The sequence below is a fragment of the Sinocyclocheilus anshuiensis genome, unplaced genomic scaffold (assembly GCF_001515605.1).
Source record: "Sinocyclocheilus anshuiensis isolate Anshui unplaced genomic scaffold, SAMN03320099.WGS_v1.1 scaffold425, whole genome shotgun sequence".
NCBI classification, from domain to species: Eukaryota; Metazoa; Chordata; class Actinopteri; order Cypriniformes; family Cyprinidae; genus Sinocyclocheilus; species Sinocyclocheilus anshuiensis.
The window spans coordinates 788,281-806,453 of NW_015537947.1; the positions used below are offsets into that span (position 1 = coordinate 788,281).

The 18,173-nt window shown below is 36.7% G+C and overlaps 2 protein-coding genes across 2 annotated transcripts in view; one reads left to right on the top strand and one right to left on the bottom strand.

The window, feature by feature from the left end:
* Positions 1 to 8,694, top strand: part of LOC107664190 (collagen alpha-1(XIX) chain-like) — a 27,575-nt gene extending 18,881 nt beyond the window's left edge. The window contains exons 17-20 of the mRNA XM_016454676.1: positions 2,876 to 2,942; positions 3,695 to 3,838; positions 6,549 to 6,617; positions 8,194 to 8,694. Coding sequence (XP_016310162.1) covers positions 2,876 to 2,942; positions 3,695 to 3,838; positions 6,549 to 6,617; positions 8,194 to 8,306 — 393 coding nt within the window. The 3' untranslated portion in view covers positions 8,307 to 8,694. The remainder of the gene's footprint in view (positions 1 to 2,875; positions 2,943 to 3,694; positions 3,839 to 6,548; positions 6,618 to 8,193) is intronic.
* A 4,997-nt stretch (positions 8,695 to 13,691) lies between these two features.
* LOC107664283 (collagen alpha-1(IX) chain-like) overlaps positions 13,692 to 18,173 on the bottom strand; it is a 33,043-nt gene continuing 28,561 nt past the window's right edge. Inside the window, exons 35-37 of the mRNA XM_016454810.1 lie at positions 17,523 to 17,711; positions 16,533 to 16,610; positions 13,692 to 14,885 (exon numbers count right to left, since the gene is read on the bottom strand). Of these exons, the coding sequence (XP_016310296.1) occupies positions 14,680 to 14,885; positions 16,533 to 16,610; positions 17,523 to 17,711 (473 nt within the window). The 3' untranslated portion in view covers positions 13,692 to 14,679. The remainder of the gene's footprint in view (positions 14,886 to 16,532; positions 16,611 to 17,522; positions 17,712 to 18,173) is intronic.

Consider the following 18,173-nt stretch of genomic DNA (forward strand, 5'->3'; position numbering starts at 1 on the left):
GTGGGGCCCAGGCCACAGCCATAATAGCGGCCCACGGTGGAGCCGACGGAGGGAGGAGCCATGGAGGAGGAATGTCTACCGACTCCAGGGGGCCGACCAACGGCGGCGGAGCAGGTGGTGGAGTAGCCCGAGGCGGAGACGGAGAGCCAAAGAGCCAGGGGCATGCCGAGGATCCGGGGGACCAGGGTGGAGCCGAGGGTTCTGGCGACCAAGGCGGAGGCGGAGCTCCAGAGATCCGCGGCGGAGCCGGAGCGACTGAGGACCAAGGTGGATCTGGCGGGAGGAAGGAGCCCAATAGAGCCGGTGGGACGGAGCAACGAGGTGCAGCCGGAGGAGCGGAGTCCTGAGGCGATGGGGGGCCGACGCCCGACCAAGGCGGAGCCAGAGGAAACATGAACATGAAACAAAACACCACATTACAGTCAGGCTTTACAGGCTTAAGGAACGTTCACACCAGCAGAGATTTACAGCAATAAAGCAACCGGCAATCATCGGTTTGCAATTGATGGTTGAAGTTGATGGTTTGAGTTGATGGTTGAAGCAATTTGAAGCAACATCAGTGATACATGAGCATAATTTTTTTTGTGTCAAGTAAACGGATTCACTCTCAAACAGTACATCCCATTTGAGATCAGATTTTCAGAAGCTATGGCCAGCGGCACAGCCAGTCAAATAAACCATAGGGCCTTCAGCAGCATGAACACCCGCTACAATCAACTGTACAGCCACTCGATAACCTCCAGCAATAAAACCACTGTCGGCGTGAACCCTTTCCAGATTACAGTGACTGCATACTCCTCTGGAGGTGGAGCACATCTTTGACCTCAGTAATGATCCAGTTGCTGGCTTTCTCCCAATCTGCACCAGCCTCCTGGCCCCCAGCCTGAATCCATAACCGCAGGTCACCCCACGCTATTCAGAGGGCAACTGTCATTGATTGCTTTGTTGTGCATGAACACTCCAGAATAAATAATTAGTAGCTCTGCATAACAATAATTACCCACACGTGTTCACAAACCCATCAGCCTCTGAAAAGTGCAAGCTGCAGCAATGAGCCGCCCGCTGCGAGGCCTATATCCAACACTCTCACACCCAATCAAACAAACTCACAACCATGTCACTCAGGAGGGGACCATTAGGAGTGTACTGTGTGTGTCGCGGGGGTGTAAGGATATAGTAGTGTCAGGAGCTCTACGAAACTCCACCTCTAAACCACACACAGACAGAACAACGAACATTAAGGGGATAGTTCACCCAGAAATTAACATGAACAAATGAACAAAAGTTGTTCCAAACCTGAAACTACGAGTTTCTTTTGCCTGTCGAACACAAAAGGTGATATTTTGAGGATTTTTGGTAACCAAACAGTTGATGATAGCCATTGACTTTCATGGTATTTTTTCCATACTATGGAAGTCAATGGCTACCATCATGTGTTTGGGTAAACTATCCCTTAAAGGGAATATTTCACCCAGAAATGAAAAAAGAATCCTGAAGTTATACGCTACCATTCAAAAGTTTTTTTTTTAAGAAATTAATACCATTATTCAGCAAGGATGCATTAAATTGGTCAAAATTTGTAATGTTACAAAAGAGTTATATTTCAAATAAATGCTGTTCTTTTCAACTTTCTATTCATCGAGGAATCCTGAAAATATTTAGCAGCACAACTGTTTTCAACACCGATAATAAATGTTTCTTGAGCAACAAATCAGCATATTAGAATGATTTCTGAAGGATCATGTGATATTGAAGACTGGAGTAATGATGCTGAAAATTCAGCTTTGCATCACAGGAATAATTACGTTTTCATATATATTAAAATAGAAAACAGTTGTTTTAAATTGCAGTAATATATCATAATATTATTGTTTTTACTGTATTTTTGAACAAATAAATACAGGCTTGGTGAGCATAAGAGTATTCAAAAAATGCTAAAATAATCTTTCCAACACCAAACTTTTGAAAAGTAGTGTACGACAGCTTTCTATGAGGAACAGATACAATTTTGAGTCTTGATTTTGTGAACTGGATAAACTAATTCATTGAAAAGATCTGAACTATCTGATCAAAAGTACTTTTTATTTCATGAATCAAACATCACAACTTCCTCAAAGTTTTATGAATGTGGAAGGATTAGTGGTCCAGATATGTTTTTGTTTATAGACAGAAAATGATGCTAGACTCACCAAGACCATCTCAAAGCAACTATTAGGACTTTTTGTTTCAAGTTTAAATGTACGCAGTCATTCGCTTTCACTTTTTCTGTACATTTTGCACTTTGCTGCTACCTATCAACCTTGTAAAGTCGCCCTTCCGTGACACTGTCTGAAAAGCTTTTCATGTGGATGTCAAATTGGTGTTTGACGCTTGTGTTATTAGGGATGTTGAAGCCCCGACACAAGTCATGTTATAGGGCTTTTAGACTGATCGCTGAATTTCCACACCCTGAATATGCATTAGCTCATTTCCTTTTAAACCTCCACAAGCGTTCAGGTGAAGATGCTGAGTATGTAGCCCGAGGCACAGAGCTTCGCAGGGGCCTCTGAGCGTTTGACAGAATGGCCTTGAACTGCGAAATGTATCTTTTTTATTGGAAGGAAGCGGTTTGTTTTCCTGCGAGATGTTCTTCAAAATTCCGGCCTCCTCCTGTGCAGAGCAGTGATCATGAACGGCAAGATGCTTTGAGGAGAGATGGTGATTACTCCATTATGTGTCATCCATCCCTTTATCTCTGAGAACTCCATTTCTTAGCATGAATAAAACATGAGTCGCTGCCATTTTGTAGCTGCACTTTTTAATCTGCAAATCATGTTGTGCTGATGTTTGTCTTCCCTCTCTGCCTTCTTTTTTTCCCTTTCATTTCTTTTTGCAGGGCGATACAGCTGCCTTGGAGGAAATTAAAACATTCATCCGAAATGAAGTGTTGCGTGTATTTGAAGGTACATCATCTGCCGCCACTGAGGTGTTTTCTTGTGGTCTCCACCAGTAGATGAGGATTTTTTTTTAGCTTTCAGTTCTTTTGTGTGTGTGTGTGTGTGTGTGTGTGTGTGTGTGTGTGTGTGTGTGTGTGACAGGAACTTTGTAAGACACTTAAAAGACAGTTGTCAACATTAAGAGTATTGCAAAATAAGCTCTTTACCTGTTAGGATAAAGTGTTGTGACTTTTAATGTGTTGCCAGCTTGTGTTTTATTGTCCGCAACCAGGAAAAAAAATTACCTTAGAATTTATTATTATTATTTATTTGTTTATTATATTTTTGAATTTTAATTCAATTTTAATTTTTTTGCAAACTGAAGGAAAAATATAAATTTTGTTACTTGACTGTTCTATGGTCTGTCTGTTCTATGATTCTTTTAAGTTATAATATAATACAATATAATATAGATTCTTAATTCTCCTTTTTTCAGATTTTCATATGCATATTATAAAAAAAACTGTCAACATTAACAGTATTGCAAATGAGCTCTTTACCAGAGAGCTCAAAAAATAAGAACAGTTAAGAACTTTTTATTTTATTTTATTATTCTATTTTTAATTGTATATTTCTATTTTCATTTTTTAATTAATTAATTCATTTTTTAACAAACTAAGGGACAAATTTAAATTTTGTTAACCAATAGCTGTTCTATGACTTTATAATAATATATGCAATAGTAATGTAATTCAGATTCTTAATTCTGCTTTTTTCAGCGAGGTTTTCAGACAGTTACGCCTCGCTACAGAAGACACCAGCAGCTATATTAGCCACGCAGGGTCGACAAGGCTCTTCAGGGCCACCCGGTAATGATGGCTCCCCAGGACCCCCCGGAGAGCCAGGACCTCCAGGTCCCCAAGGTAGGAGCCAAAACCCAAAAGACTAAACATGTTATGGACCTCTTTACACTGCTCCTACAATGGTCTCGGCTCACACAAAAACCCAAATGCACAAGACTGTGGTTTATTTATATGACTCATCTATTTCCCCAGTATTAAGCTAAGTTTTTTTGCTTGCTTCTCAAGGATTCCAGTTTTTTTTCCTCTCTCTTTTGGTGGAAAATAGTGTGTTTATGTGTATGTATTTTAGTTAGATTTACTGCGTCAGTTGCTCCTCAGATTGTTGATTGAATTAAGGGTTGAGGTCTTTTTGCTCTTTTGGCCGAGTCATGCTTTGAACCTCAAGTTCAAAGTAATCTAGCTCAGAAAACTAGAAAATGAGCAAGACAGTTCACACTAAAGGCATGCAAAAATGGCCATTGACTGTGATATCGGGTGTAAGGGGTTCACAGGAATCTTGCTAGCTACGTCAGACAAGAAAGAAAGCAGATAGCTGCATGACAAAGTGGCATATGGTGCCGAGAGCCTGGCGGGACATATGAAGACGGATGAAGAACCGACCCAGAATAGGAGAATGTAATATCGCCCTGGACAGACTTGTGAGAGCAAGAAAGATAAAAAGAAGTGAGCAGATGGAAAAAAGCCACGCAATATCTCACTTTGTTGGATTAAGCCCAGCAAAAAAACAGAAGGGGAGTGAGAAAATAAGCAACTCTGAACATTCATCAAAGACTGGCAACTAACGTACTGCTCCTCTAGCGTTTCTTATCAATAATGACTTGCAGTTCAGTTCTGCTTCTTCCGTCTGAGTTCTTAAGGACCCTTAACCATTAGGACATGATGTTTTTCAAACTATAGCGCTATGTTGTGTACATTTGAACTCTAATAATTGCTGTCCATGCAAAGAAAACACGTACTTTGAGTGTGTTTGCATTTATGTTATGTTGTGAAGATTGTATTATTGATATCCAGGTTGTATTGATGCATTTTCAACAGAAAAGCCACTTTGTATCACTTTGTTGTGTATTTGTTTTGTGCCACATTTTACTCTGGTTTGTGCTTTGGAGATTGTTGGAGAGGAACGTTTTTCTACAGGCACAAATCCAGGGCGAGGAGAAAATTACAACCTCCTGCTAAATCAGAAATTCAGCCGTTTTATTTTTATATGTCAGATGTTGATGTTGATGACAAAGATTGCGGGTAATATTTCCTCATTATTTTGCGTCATCCTCCGCTGGAGTCTGTCCTCTTTTGGAATCCTCAATTTGGCCACTTTGTTTTTACATAGAATGCTAAAATTAATAGTTTATGAAGAAAAATATCTCCGTAATCTGGGTCGCTTTACATGTCTGAGTCACATTAATTCCACTCGGGGGGAGTTTTCTTGCAAGTTATATCAAGTTTGATATTGTTTCTTAAATGACTTGTGCACATGAACCACATATGTGACCCTGGACCACAAAACCAGTCTTAAGTCGCTGGGGTATATTTGTAGCAATAGCCAAAAATACATTGGATGGGTCAAAATTATTGATTTTAAATGTAAATATATTTCTATATAATATTTCATGTTTTCATTCTCATTTTTCTTTCTCCACAAGGTTTAGGTTTTTTTCTGAGCATGAAAAATGATTTTAAATGTAAGGTCTTAGAAAGATGACAGTTTGTAGATGTTGCTACAGGCTGCATTTCGCAAGTATTGTATTGCAGCTCCCCCTGCTGCTATTTTTTTCCTGTTATAACTGTGCAGTATGAACTCCCCCTCAAGCAGGGGGTGTTAATGCAGTGATTGTGAGCGGCCACAGGAAACCATGATGTGATGCCGCAGGTAGAGTGCCGTCCTTCCATGGAATGCCGTTGCATTGGATGAATGCATCTGAAGGTGTCCGGATGCACTTTAGTTAATTAGTTAGTGTGTTTGCTTGTGTAAGTTGCACATGTAAAAATGGGTACTGGTGACACTGACGATTACAGCATTATTTGGCATCTCTTGGGTATTTTCTTTTTCATTAACTCCTACAGTGTTTCTCTTTCAGGTTAGACTCTTGCCTCCGAGGAAACGCATCAGTAATGCATGTGCATTTTGACTGGAGGCAGTTTTCTGCATGCCATTATAAAGAATGTTTTTTTACTGAGTGTGTGAAAACAAGACTAAAAGATCAGCTTCAGCGAATGCGTTTTTATTTGTTCGTTTGCCTGCCCGCTGCGTGTGACATGCCGTCCAGCACTGTCAGCATTTGTGGTGCTCCTTAAATACTTTGAAAGTGTGTTTCTGATGGATTTGATGCATTACTCTTGAAGGGCTTAGAAAGCTGTCTTGAGTTCTGAAGGATCTGAGACTAGTTGTGTAATACAGCAGATTTGGATAGGCCTTTATGTAGCGTTTCCACCTGGTACTTTTTTTGAAGGCCACCACTTTTATGGAAATGCAAAGTCTGAGATCATCTGAATCTAGAAATGAATCGTTTGGAAATTAGGTCTCAGCTAATCTGTTAAGATAAAGTATGTCATTGATTATTCATTTTACCAAAGTACTAATTAAATATTGTAGTGATGGCTAAATTCTGCCTGTTAGTTAAAGATGGAATACAGTACAAAGAATTATAAGTAAATTATCACATGACCATCACTCTCTCCCTTCCCACAATAAGTCCCGTCTGCATAGATTTATGAAGGATAATATATGTTCTACATATCTCACATTGTGTTTTTGTTTGATTTACCCCTGCAGGGTATCGAGGGCAGAAAGGGGAACGGGGTCAATTGGGGTTGGGTCTTCCAGGACCTCCAGGCTCCACAGGTACAAAACTCAATTTTGTAGAGTTTTCAAAGTTTGTTGACTCTATCTGTGACACGTCGTTTATTTACCACAGAAAATAATAGAGATTAAATTCTAAATATTTGTTTTGAATAATTCATTTATACTATCATTTAAAGGTTTGGGGTCAGTAAAACAAATTCATTTTTATTCAACATGGACACATTAAATTGATAAATGTGACAGTAAAACACAAAATATTTATATTTCAAATAAACATTGCTCTTTTCAACTTTCTATTCATCAAAGAATCCTGAAAAAAATGTATCGGTTTCCACAAAAGCACAACTGTTTTCAACTCAATAAGAAATTTCTAAAGGATCATGTGACACTGAAGACTGGAGTAATGGCTGCTGAAAATTCAGCTTTGCATCACAGGAATAAATTACATTTTAAAATGTCAAAATTTACAAAGAAAAAACACCTTTTTTAAATGGTAATAATATTTCACAATATTACAGTTTTTACTGTATTTTTAATCAAATAAATGCAGCCTTGGTGAGCATAAGAGACTTCTTTCAAAAACATCAAAAAATCTTTCTTTCAAAAAAAATCTTACCGACTCCAAACTTTTTGACTGTAAGTCCTTTGTATTTTCGCTTTTCATGGTGTCTTTTCCTGTAGGTTTCCATAGAAGAGCATAGTTTGTTTTTTACAAAATGAGGGATAAATTGAATTATTTTTGGGCAGTATGCCTCAGATGCTGCCAATGGACCTTGAGATGTATTTAACCCAGAATATTCCTTTAATACATGAGCCGTGACACCACGTAATGAGTAGAGAATTAAAAAAAACAAATGATCTTCTTGTTGCTTATTGCTTTTAAGAGTGAGAGGTACATTATCTGTTATATAATAGCATGTGTTTTTTGCGTTGTAAAGATGGACAGGTTAGATCAACCTCATGTAGAACAATAGGAAAATGTTGCTTTTTGTTTTTTTGCCAGAGTCTAGAAAGGCAACTCAGTGCTTGTAAATACATTTCTGTGATGGCCGTTCTTTACACTTTGCATGCTCTTGAAATCTGCAACGCACAGAGAGCAGCAGTTATTTAAATTGGTGCTTTAATGTTTTACTTTCTAAAAGCACAGGCAGATAATGGCACCAAACTAAACGAATGACTATGGCATTCTTTAATCAACGCCTCTTTTACAGAGGTACAAAGTGCTCACTGATTGTTCTTCAAATGAAAAAATACAAAAGAGACGTTAACTGGGGGTTCTTTATAATTGCACGGCACACGGTTATCGTTGTATGCTGTGATTTCCTTCTTCCTCTCATCCTTTGCAGTTAAAGGGTAACAAGCCCATAAAAAAAGTTTTATTGAGTTTATATACTGCACTATTCTGTCGTGATCACTCTATGGTAAAAGTGCCTTTAAATAACAGTGTTTACAAAGGCAAACATCATTATCATTATTATTACTGCTCAAACATACTGAACACCAGAATACCAGCAACTGCACACTAGCAACTCCTCAGTATCATGTTTCACACAGGTTTATTCTAAAATTTCTAGTTTATTCTGGTTTTTACTATTTGTTCTTGATTCGTCTACAGGTTCACCCGGAATAGGATTCCAGGGGCCCCAAGGTCCCCCGGGGTCCCAAGGTCCAGAGGGAAGATGTAAACCCAGTGACTGCTTCCATCCATACGCCAGACGGGATGGGTAGAATCTGACACATCCTCATCAAACCTGGAAACCAGTGAACCAGCTCATCTTCACAAGTATTAAATCCTATTAAAACAAACGTCGGATCCCTGCTGGAGGAGAAGACACACGCAAACTTCTTCCCCACAGAGCAGCCATTACTGGTGATGTCATTTCATTTCATAATTTGTCTCGGTTTCATTTCCCATATTTGTGACCAATGCATTTACTCATTTCCCATGTTTTGTGAGTATGACATGAGAATTCAACGCTCATCATTACACTAATCACACCGGACAGGTTTATCAGAGGCGGCACGGTCGAGGCGAATGCAGGTGAAATGAGAATTTACATTTGCTTATTTTCTTCATGATGTTGTGAAGTTGAGTTTTAATTAAAGTGCCCCTATTATTGATTTTTGAAAATTACCTTTCATGCAGTGTGTAACACAGCTCTAAGTGAATGAAAACATCCTGAAAAGTTTTAAATCTGAAAGTGACATTAGCATATTGCGCGCAGACCCGTGAAAACTTGAAAATGCAAATTAATTCTTTGCCACTAGGTGCCGCTTTGGGAGCGGTAAAAATAGCGGTTTCCCCGGTAACGCTGTACACAAAGCAGCACTGCTCTCACAAACGCTGCTTTATCAGGCATTACAGGCATATGAAATGGAAATGAAATCGACCAATCGGACCAATCACCGCAGATTAGCGTCACGCAAAGGAGGGGTTTGGAAAAATGAATCGTTGAGCGAATGTTTGGGAGTCGTTGAGCAAGTAAGGTAAAAATAAATGCATATTATAAGACAATTAAAGTGGTTTTTGACCTTGCATGCATGTCAACCTGTTGTTGGGGACTCCCAGAACCAAAATACGAATCTTTCATAACCCATAATAGGGGCACTTTAAATTGTGTTGGCGCTATGCAATCTAAAATAGAAAATGAGTATGTTAACAAATATTAAGTTAATGTAAATAACAGAAAATGTAATCGTTTTTCAAACATTTAATTTTAAAAAAATATTTAAAGAACTGTACTTTCCAGCCCTGTGGGAGGAACATTGCTTGTGAAGGGAGTTGTCATGTTAATCACCTCAGAAGCACTGGTGTGTGTGTGTGTGTGTGTGTGTGTATATGTATAAAGAATGAAAACATCTGAAACCACTAGTAAAATAAGTTTAAAAAAAAACTATTAAAATAAATCAATTTTATTATTTCAATTTAATAATTCATACTAATTAAAATAATAATGTAAAATATAAACAATTTGTATTGGTTTTATATTATTTATTTACTATATTTATTTAATAATTATAAATATAGTCAAAATATTTTAATTACAAATTATGTTATCAACATAATTCAATTTGAAAAATTAAAAAGACAAATTAAAATACGGAAGATCTCTTAGTTGTTTCTTGTTAATTTAGTCTTTGTTTGTATTTCAACATCGGAAAACTTTTAGTTCCATGTTATAGAGATTTTTGAATCCCAAATTTTAAAAGTGGTATCAGACTTTTATGTTAAGTTTTGACCAAACACAGCAAAGAATGATAAAATAAATAATTGTACTGATCTTGCTGTGTTAGCCAGTGCTGGTGAGGTGAAAACTGCTCATGACATTAATAAGCTTTAATTGTTTACAGGGAAATAAGCGCTGTTCCACTTTTCTGACTGTTTAAACACCTTCATACTGGTGTTGGATGTATATTTTGTTGTGTACCTGGTTTTGTTTTTCCAAAGAAAAGATGTGGAGTGCTTTTTATTTGCATTTGAATATATTTATCTCTAATTTCTTTTGCTTTGTATGGAAAGCATCCTTCCGTGTTACTTGAATATTTTTATAAGACGACGTCTTTGTCAATATCATATTCACAGTTTAACAAATAGCAAGCCAGTTAACATCAAACTTTGTATATTTTACTTTTCATGGGCAGCAACGTGTCTTAAGACCATGTTTCTGTGTTATTTAGTTCTTTATTTATTTGTGTGCAATTTTAGGATTGCAGTTTGGATTAAGTTTTTATTTATTTTATAGATATCTGTAATATCTTGATCCAGCATCAGTAGGCGTATAAGAGTCATTGAATCTTTTGACTTCATCCATCTGGCTCTGTTGTGAAGATGAAGGTTGCTGGAGTCATGTGGGCGGTTTTGTGACATTCTGCTTTTGGTGCGTTTGTGCTGCTTTTTCATCTCTGTCTTCCCAATCTCCTCCATTACATCTTTCTTGCTTTCTCTCTTTCCTTCTTTCCTTCCATCCAGGGTTTCTGCAGTTTTTTATAAAGGTGAATTTAAGACCAAGTAAAGAAGTAAACCAAGTAAATAAATTGAATGGAACACAATACATCAATATTGACTCTCAATGTAATTGTCTTGTATTAGCAATGTTTCAAAGTTTGACGATACAAATTTTAACAGGTCTCCATTACTTTTTAATTCATTTTACAAAACCAAGCAAACAAACAAACAAAAGCTTATGGCTTGAATACCTCTGCTTCCAACCACTGAAATATTTTACTGTATCTACTGATCACACTGCAAAAAAAAGTGATGTTTTTTACTTAGTATTTTGATCTTGTTTTCCAGCTCAAATGTCTAAAGATCATTTACTTGACAAGCATAATGACATAAAATAAGAAGTCTTGTTTTATGAGAAATTGATCTAAATTAAGTTTGATTAAAATGAACAAATATCTGTCAATGGGCTCAGAAATATCAACTTAATTCAAAAGGAAAACACGTTTTCATACCCCATTGACAGGTTGTTCTTGTTTTAAGCATAAACTCACTTAATTTTGTTCAGTTTCTCAGGAAACTAGACTTCACGTTAAATTTGCATCCCAAGCGAATGTGTTATGATTTAAGGATGTTTAGATATTTGTATTGGAAAACAAAACAAAAATACTGAGGAAAATATAGATTTTTTTTTCAAGCATGTAAAATTTAATGCAATGACTTAATGAATTTAATACTTTTTGCTCTAATTTAAGACCTTTTTAGGCCTTAATTTGTGGAAGGTCAAATTAAGACATTTTAGGACCTGCAGAAACCTTTTTTCTTTCTTTCTGTCTTTCTTTCTTTCTTTCCATTTTCTATTGCACCTACGGTTAAGTGTGACAAGGCAAACCCTTAATAGGTTTTTGCTGTTTTACTCTTATTAATTTTAAGCTTTTATTTTTATATGTAATGTACCAGATTACCTCTGCTGAGAGTTGAAATATTGATGGTTCAGTTCATTAGACTCTTTTGTGAGAGAATCCTTCTAAGCATCTCAGAGTCGGCACAGCTTTGTCCCCTTTATATTAGTACAGTTGCTTTGTCAGTTTTATTTATCATGAAATATATTTGTTGTTTTTCAGTCAACCACAGATGTTTCATTTACAGAAATAGGCTATTAATGACATGTAGCATGGATACAATATTATTCCCAAGGGCTAAACCTGTGGACTTACTTGAAGGACAGTCTTAAGACAAAACTCCACATCTACCTGATATGCATTGCATCACCACCTGATGGACTATCTGGAAGATGATTCTGTTTCAATATAGTTCTGTTCTCAATAGAATGAATGCTCATTGTGGTCAGATACAGTACCACACATCACTTACATTTCCTTTGCCTTTTTGCGCTTGTGTAAATGCATTTGGTTTGCATATTTATATAATTGTACATTACATGTTTTAATAAATGTATTTAATTTAACGTTCATTGTGAAACAGTAGTGTCTTGCATGTCTCTCAATATGCAACTGAATTTTTCTGACTTAATGGCAATTCATTGTGAAATGTGGTGAATCAATACATACTTCATGAGAGACAATATGAGCATGGAGTTCAGTTTAAATGGTAGGCAAAAGTTGAGAATTATTGCCATTGCAGACTGTTATAGATTAAACTATGAATGTACTAACATGTTCGGTTCATTACCATCATTTTAGAGTTAGATACCTGATTTGAGAAATTTTTGTACATTTTTGGGTGTAATGTGTAATATTCATTTAACTGTATTGGGTGTTTCTCATACTTGTGTGACTCTATGCCATATTGCAATACATTTAATATTTACTGTAGATTATATGCTGTACAAAGATTTGCTATTTTGTTTATAATTTTATGCATTAGTTTGTGTTTTCAGGATGCTCAAGTTCAGTCTTTCAGCATTCCACTTATATTGTTGTCATTTGGATTGTTGAGTGCAAGAGATTTGAATATGAACAGTGACCTCAGAAAGAATTTGGACACTTAAAGGAATAGTTCACCCAAAAATGAACATTTGCTTTAAAAAATAAATAAATAAAAGGGCTCACTTTTCAGGCCATCCAAGATGTAGATGTTTTTCTTCATCAGAACAAATTTGGAGAAGTTTAGCATTATATCACTTGCTCACCAATGGATTCTCTGCAGTGAATGGGTGCCGTCAGAATGAGAGTCCAAACAGCTGATAAAAACATCACAATAATCCACACGTAATCTACACGACTCCAGTCCGTCAATTGTCTGGTGAAGTGAAAAGCTGCATGTTTGTAATGAACAAATCCATCATTAAGACATTAATGATGAATTATTTAATGAATTATCACCATCATTTTTTATACTTTAAACTGTTGCTTCCGGTTAAAATACAAGTCCTCTATCTATGTTGCTTTCTCAATATAGTCATCTTGTCTGAATCAGGAGAGAAATATGACGAGATCACATTTACATTTACATTTAGTCATTTTGCAGACGCTTTTATATGTAGATCAAGCACCATTTACAGGTAAGAACAGTCTAAAACAGTTCTAAACAAATGTGTTGGTGGATTTTTGATGTTAGAGGACAACAGTGCATGGATTTTTCCACTGGAGGAAGCATTGTTATGGATTATGGACTCATATTTTGGCCAGAAGCAACAGATTAAAGTTAAAATGCATGGATTTATTTGTTTGTTGCAAACACAAGGCTTTTCACTTCACACAATAGTGATTACTTGTGAGTTTTTATCAGCTGTTTGGACTCTCATTCTGACGGCACCCATTCACTGTGTGCAAGTGATATAATGCTTAACTTCTTCAAATTTGTTCTGATGAAGAAACAAGCTCATCTACATCTTCAACCCTGACGATGAGTACATCTTCAGCACTTTTTCATTTTTGGGTGAACTATTCCTTTAAAGTCTTATTGTTTAAAACATAACTTTGTTTTGTGAAATGTTTTGTTTTTGTTTTTTCTAATGCAATGGCATGCGTCTAAATCGTGTCTAAAGTGTCCAAATGCTCTTTGAGGCCACTTTATGTATTAATGAAATTTATCTTTTTAATTAACGTTTAAATAATTTAAATATTAAACATGCTTTCACTTCATGCTTAACCATTGTCTAGTCTGTACTGATGTTTTAAGTTTTAATTGAAGTGAATGACATTTTATGTCATTCTTACTTAAAATCTCCCTTACTGATTAATTGCAGAGTTCAGTTTGCCAGCATTTAAATTAGCATCTACACTGAAAGAGCAAACGAAATGTGTTTGTGCCAACATTTTTGCACTGGCATGTAATGAGTTATTTAAGAGAGAAAGAGAGTGGAAAAAGCTGAGATAAGTGCAGTCGGGCTATTCAACGAGGAAGTGTTACTTGAAAGAGGAAAAAGCATAAGAATGTTTGAGACATTTATTCTGAAATCATATAAAAACATCAAATTTATTCAAATGTGTTTCCCTTGGATCTCTGTACAAACTTCATCGTCATCGAACACCTATGTAAAATAAATAGAAATACCATGAAACGACACATCTGCATTTCTCTCATGTGTATATGTCACAAAAGGGTCATGCATCGCCTTCCCGCCCACAATCCTGGAACAATAAATCACCGATATTCTTTAGCGGGGAGTGAATTTCTTACAAAACCACATTTAAATCATTTACATTGATGTACAGAATATATTGCAGCATATCTAGATATATCCTCTCTCCTTTTGGTTTCTGACAGCAGGTCTCTGGCAGCCGTTTCAGTTATGAACTTCCAGCACCATCAATATTTCTGGCAGGTTTATCTTTGGCACACAGAAATTAAAAAGGCCTCCGGTCTGAAGGCCACATTGATGTTTGTTCACTTCCTAGAGCAGATTTAGTATGAGTTGAGGAAAAAAAACTTCTAAAGTCTACAGGAAATGGGATTACATTAGATGGGCAATAAGTTCTGTGAAAGTTCATTTGCACCAACATATAACTTAAGGTGAACAAAAAAGTGTCTTATTTGTTTGGATCAAGAAATGTTGCCGTTTTCTGTACACAGGAAGTTGGCAAAGTGTTTTAGGCATTACAGCTGTAAAATTATCTGCAAAGGGCGATAACGTTTTGTGCTTTTCGCAGAGCTGTAGCGGAGTCTCTCTGAATGTCCTGAACAGTGAGGTTTTTAGTTTCCGCCTGGTCCCTTCATGCTAGAGTCTTTGAGGGACTGGTGGGCGGCACCTGCGCTCAGATTACAGGCCGAAGGATCGCAGTAACCGGGTGGTCCGGCTGAACCAGGAGGTCCAGGAACACCCGGCTGACCCGGGGCACCAGGTGGACCCCGTTCTCCATCACGCCCATCTTGACCGTATCCTGGTTTTCCAGGTTCACCTGCAAGACAGAAACAGCTCAGTCATCTCTTATTTTAGATTGCATAAGACCAAAGCTTAAGGTCAGTCTCATTTGCATTTCCACATGGACAAAAACCTGAATGAGATTTTAGAGTCATTGAAGTCAAATAACCAATTTTCATGGTGTTTTTACATTACATATGTGACCCTGGACCACAAAACCAGTAAGTCGCACAGTCATATTTGTAGCAATAGCCAAAAAAACATTGGATGGGTCAAAATTATTGATTTTTCTTTTATGCCAAAAACCATTAGGATATTAAGTAACGACATGTTCCATGAAATATTTTGTAAATTTCCTACTGTAAATATATTAAAACTTCATTTTTGATTAGTAATATGCATTGCTAAGATCTTCATTTGGACAACTTTAAAGGCAATTTTCTCAAGATTTAGATTTTTTTTGCACCCTCAGATTCCAGATTTTCAAATAGTTGTATCTCGGCCTATATTGTATAATATTGTTCTATCCTAACAAACCATACATCGATGGAACGCTTATTTATTCAGCTTTCAGATGATGTATAAATCTCAATTTTGAAAAATTTACCCTTATGACTGGTTTTGTGGTCCAGGGTCACATATGAACTATCGTTATGGCATTTTGTGTCCATTTAGAATTTTTCTGTGTTTGTCGACATTTATTTCTTGTCTTTTAAGGAGAAAACACCTATATTCTGCTAAACATCTCCTTTATGGTTATACCAAAGAAAGTCAGTCATACAGGTTTGAAACAACACAGGAGTGAGTAAATGCCAGAATTTGGGTGATTACTTTTTTAGCATACATTTTTTTTTAATATTTTAAAGTACTTAATTATACAGAAGCTTGTTTCTGCCACGGAATAAAAAAAATACAACTACATTTTTATCTCACAATTCAGACTTCTTTCTCGCAATTGCAAGTTTATAGCTCACAAATCTGATTTTTTTTTTTTCTCAGAATTGAGAGTTTATATCTTACAGTTGCAAGTTATAACTTGTAACTGTGAGTTTACATCTCGCAGTTCTGAGGAAAAAAGTCAGAAGAATTGCAAGATGTAATGTCTAACACCCAAAAAAGCAGATCACATGCAGAACTCTCCACTCCCATCTGAGTTTTTATGGGATTGCGCTCTCATGCTAATTTACCGTTTAGTAAATATGGCCTGTAAACTCAGAATTGTGAGATTTTAATGGTTTCATCTTGTGGTGGAAGCAAGTTTCTATAGAATTCAATGCTTGAAAATATAAAGCTGAAAACCAGCACATGGCACTGCAGCAGATCTGTCTGTTACAATTAGAGCACTAGGTAACGACTGCAAGAAATCCTATTTAAACAGACAGCTTCATTCGACTGACAGTAAGCGTCAGTGGCACATATACAAAGACAACAGAAGGCTTCATATACCTCCAATTCATCAGACATCTGACAGCTTCATTTAACACCAATTTAACTTTGCTCTCAAAAGTCTATTACCAGGATGGGGCTAAATATATCTCCAGCATCATTTTAGAAATTAATTGAGCTGTTTCAGACTGAATTGGTTTGCAGATGATATTTTTTAACTCCCCTTCTATTTATGCATTAATACCATGATTTTTTTTTGACAAGAGGAAGTAGGACATGAGATTGAGTCAGAACTGACCTGGTAGTCCAGGAGGTCCCGGCATGCCTTTGGGTCCCCGAACTGTAGGTCCCCTGCCCCCTCTGTCTCCCATCTCACCTGTAACACACACACACACACTAGTTCAAATACTGACATGACTGTGCCTTTACACACATGACTCTAGTTCAGGGGTTCCCAAACTTTTTTGTCAGCAGACCGTACACCCTGAGATTTTTGAATGTTCTCAGTATGCAGGATTATTAGGAAAATAAAACTGAAGCTAAACCTAAAAAAAAAACTCCTTTTCATGACTTTTATATTCAGTTTTATATTCAATGACATGTTGTTGGAAACTAACTGTTTTTTGTTTGTTTGTTAATTGGTCTGATGCTCTGTGCTGTGTAAGTGATGTGTATATATTGTCTGCTTATCTATGTTTTTAGAATCTGTACAGCACATTGGTCAACTTATTGTTGTTTGTAATCGTGCTTTAGTAATAAATTGCCTTGCCGTGACTTAAAAATAAATGTTAACTGAAATAAAAATATAAAAATAATACTTGCAGCTAGCTACATCATTTCTCATAATTTAGTTTAACTTGATATACTAAAGTGACAATCTAAAACAAATTTAATACAAAATAAAATTAAAAACAAATAAAAATGAAACAATGACAAAAACACACAATAAAATTACTAAAACTTTAACTGAAATTAAAATGAAAGTGGAAAATCTAAAAATAAACACTGATTCAAACTATTAATAAAAACTATATTAGTTTCTCAATGATACTAAAATAACACTGCTCTGGTGTCGGTTAAAGGTGACATGCAAGTAAATGGATAAAATATGTAAGCTTTTTTTTTTTTAGTACGTGTTTTATTTTGTTTTATCTTATTTATTTTAAATGTATATTCAATTTAATTATTAGCTTTTTATCAACTCTTGAACTCCCATTTGGGATACCCTGCTCTAGTTGTTGTTCCAGTACCAAAAGCAGTCTGAACTCACAGTCCTATAATGACTCACCTTTCGGCCCCTTGAGACCCAAAAGTCCCAGAGGCCCTTTGAGTCCCGGGAGCCCTCTTGCACCAGCATGCCCAGGAAAGCCACTGTCACCTGGGGGTCCGGGAGAACCAGGGGGACCGGGTCTGCCTGGCAGTCCGACCGCGCCAGACTCTGGTCTCCTCAGACTGGCAGCCAATTGGGCCAACTGCTCTGAAATAGCAAAGACCAAATGCGCTAATGAGTGTGAACGGTCCCCTGCTATTAGCACAACTCATTTTTATTTCATTTATCCACTGATTTTGCAGTTGCACTCACTAATTAGAGTCATCTAACACTGCACACTGACTGCTTTGTGTTTTGTCTATTGTGTTTCTGTACTAATGTTAGGGCGCCTCCTTGAGGACGATACATCTTCCTGTTCTGCCCTCACATGATTCCTTCACTGTACACTACACTTAAAGTTGCAATGAAACAGAAATAGCGTCAGACCTTTTCTTCCGTATAATGATGTACATTTGAGAGTAATGGATTATCAAAAAAAGTCCAAAATGCAGGACAGGTACTTGGTTCTATGCATCAGTTGCTAACTGGATTTTAAGATGTGGGTGTTGCACTCAAAAATGGGGCAGATGAATGTGAGGTTACAGGGGTGAAGTTTAAGTGGATTAAATG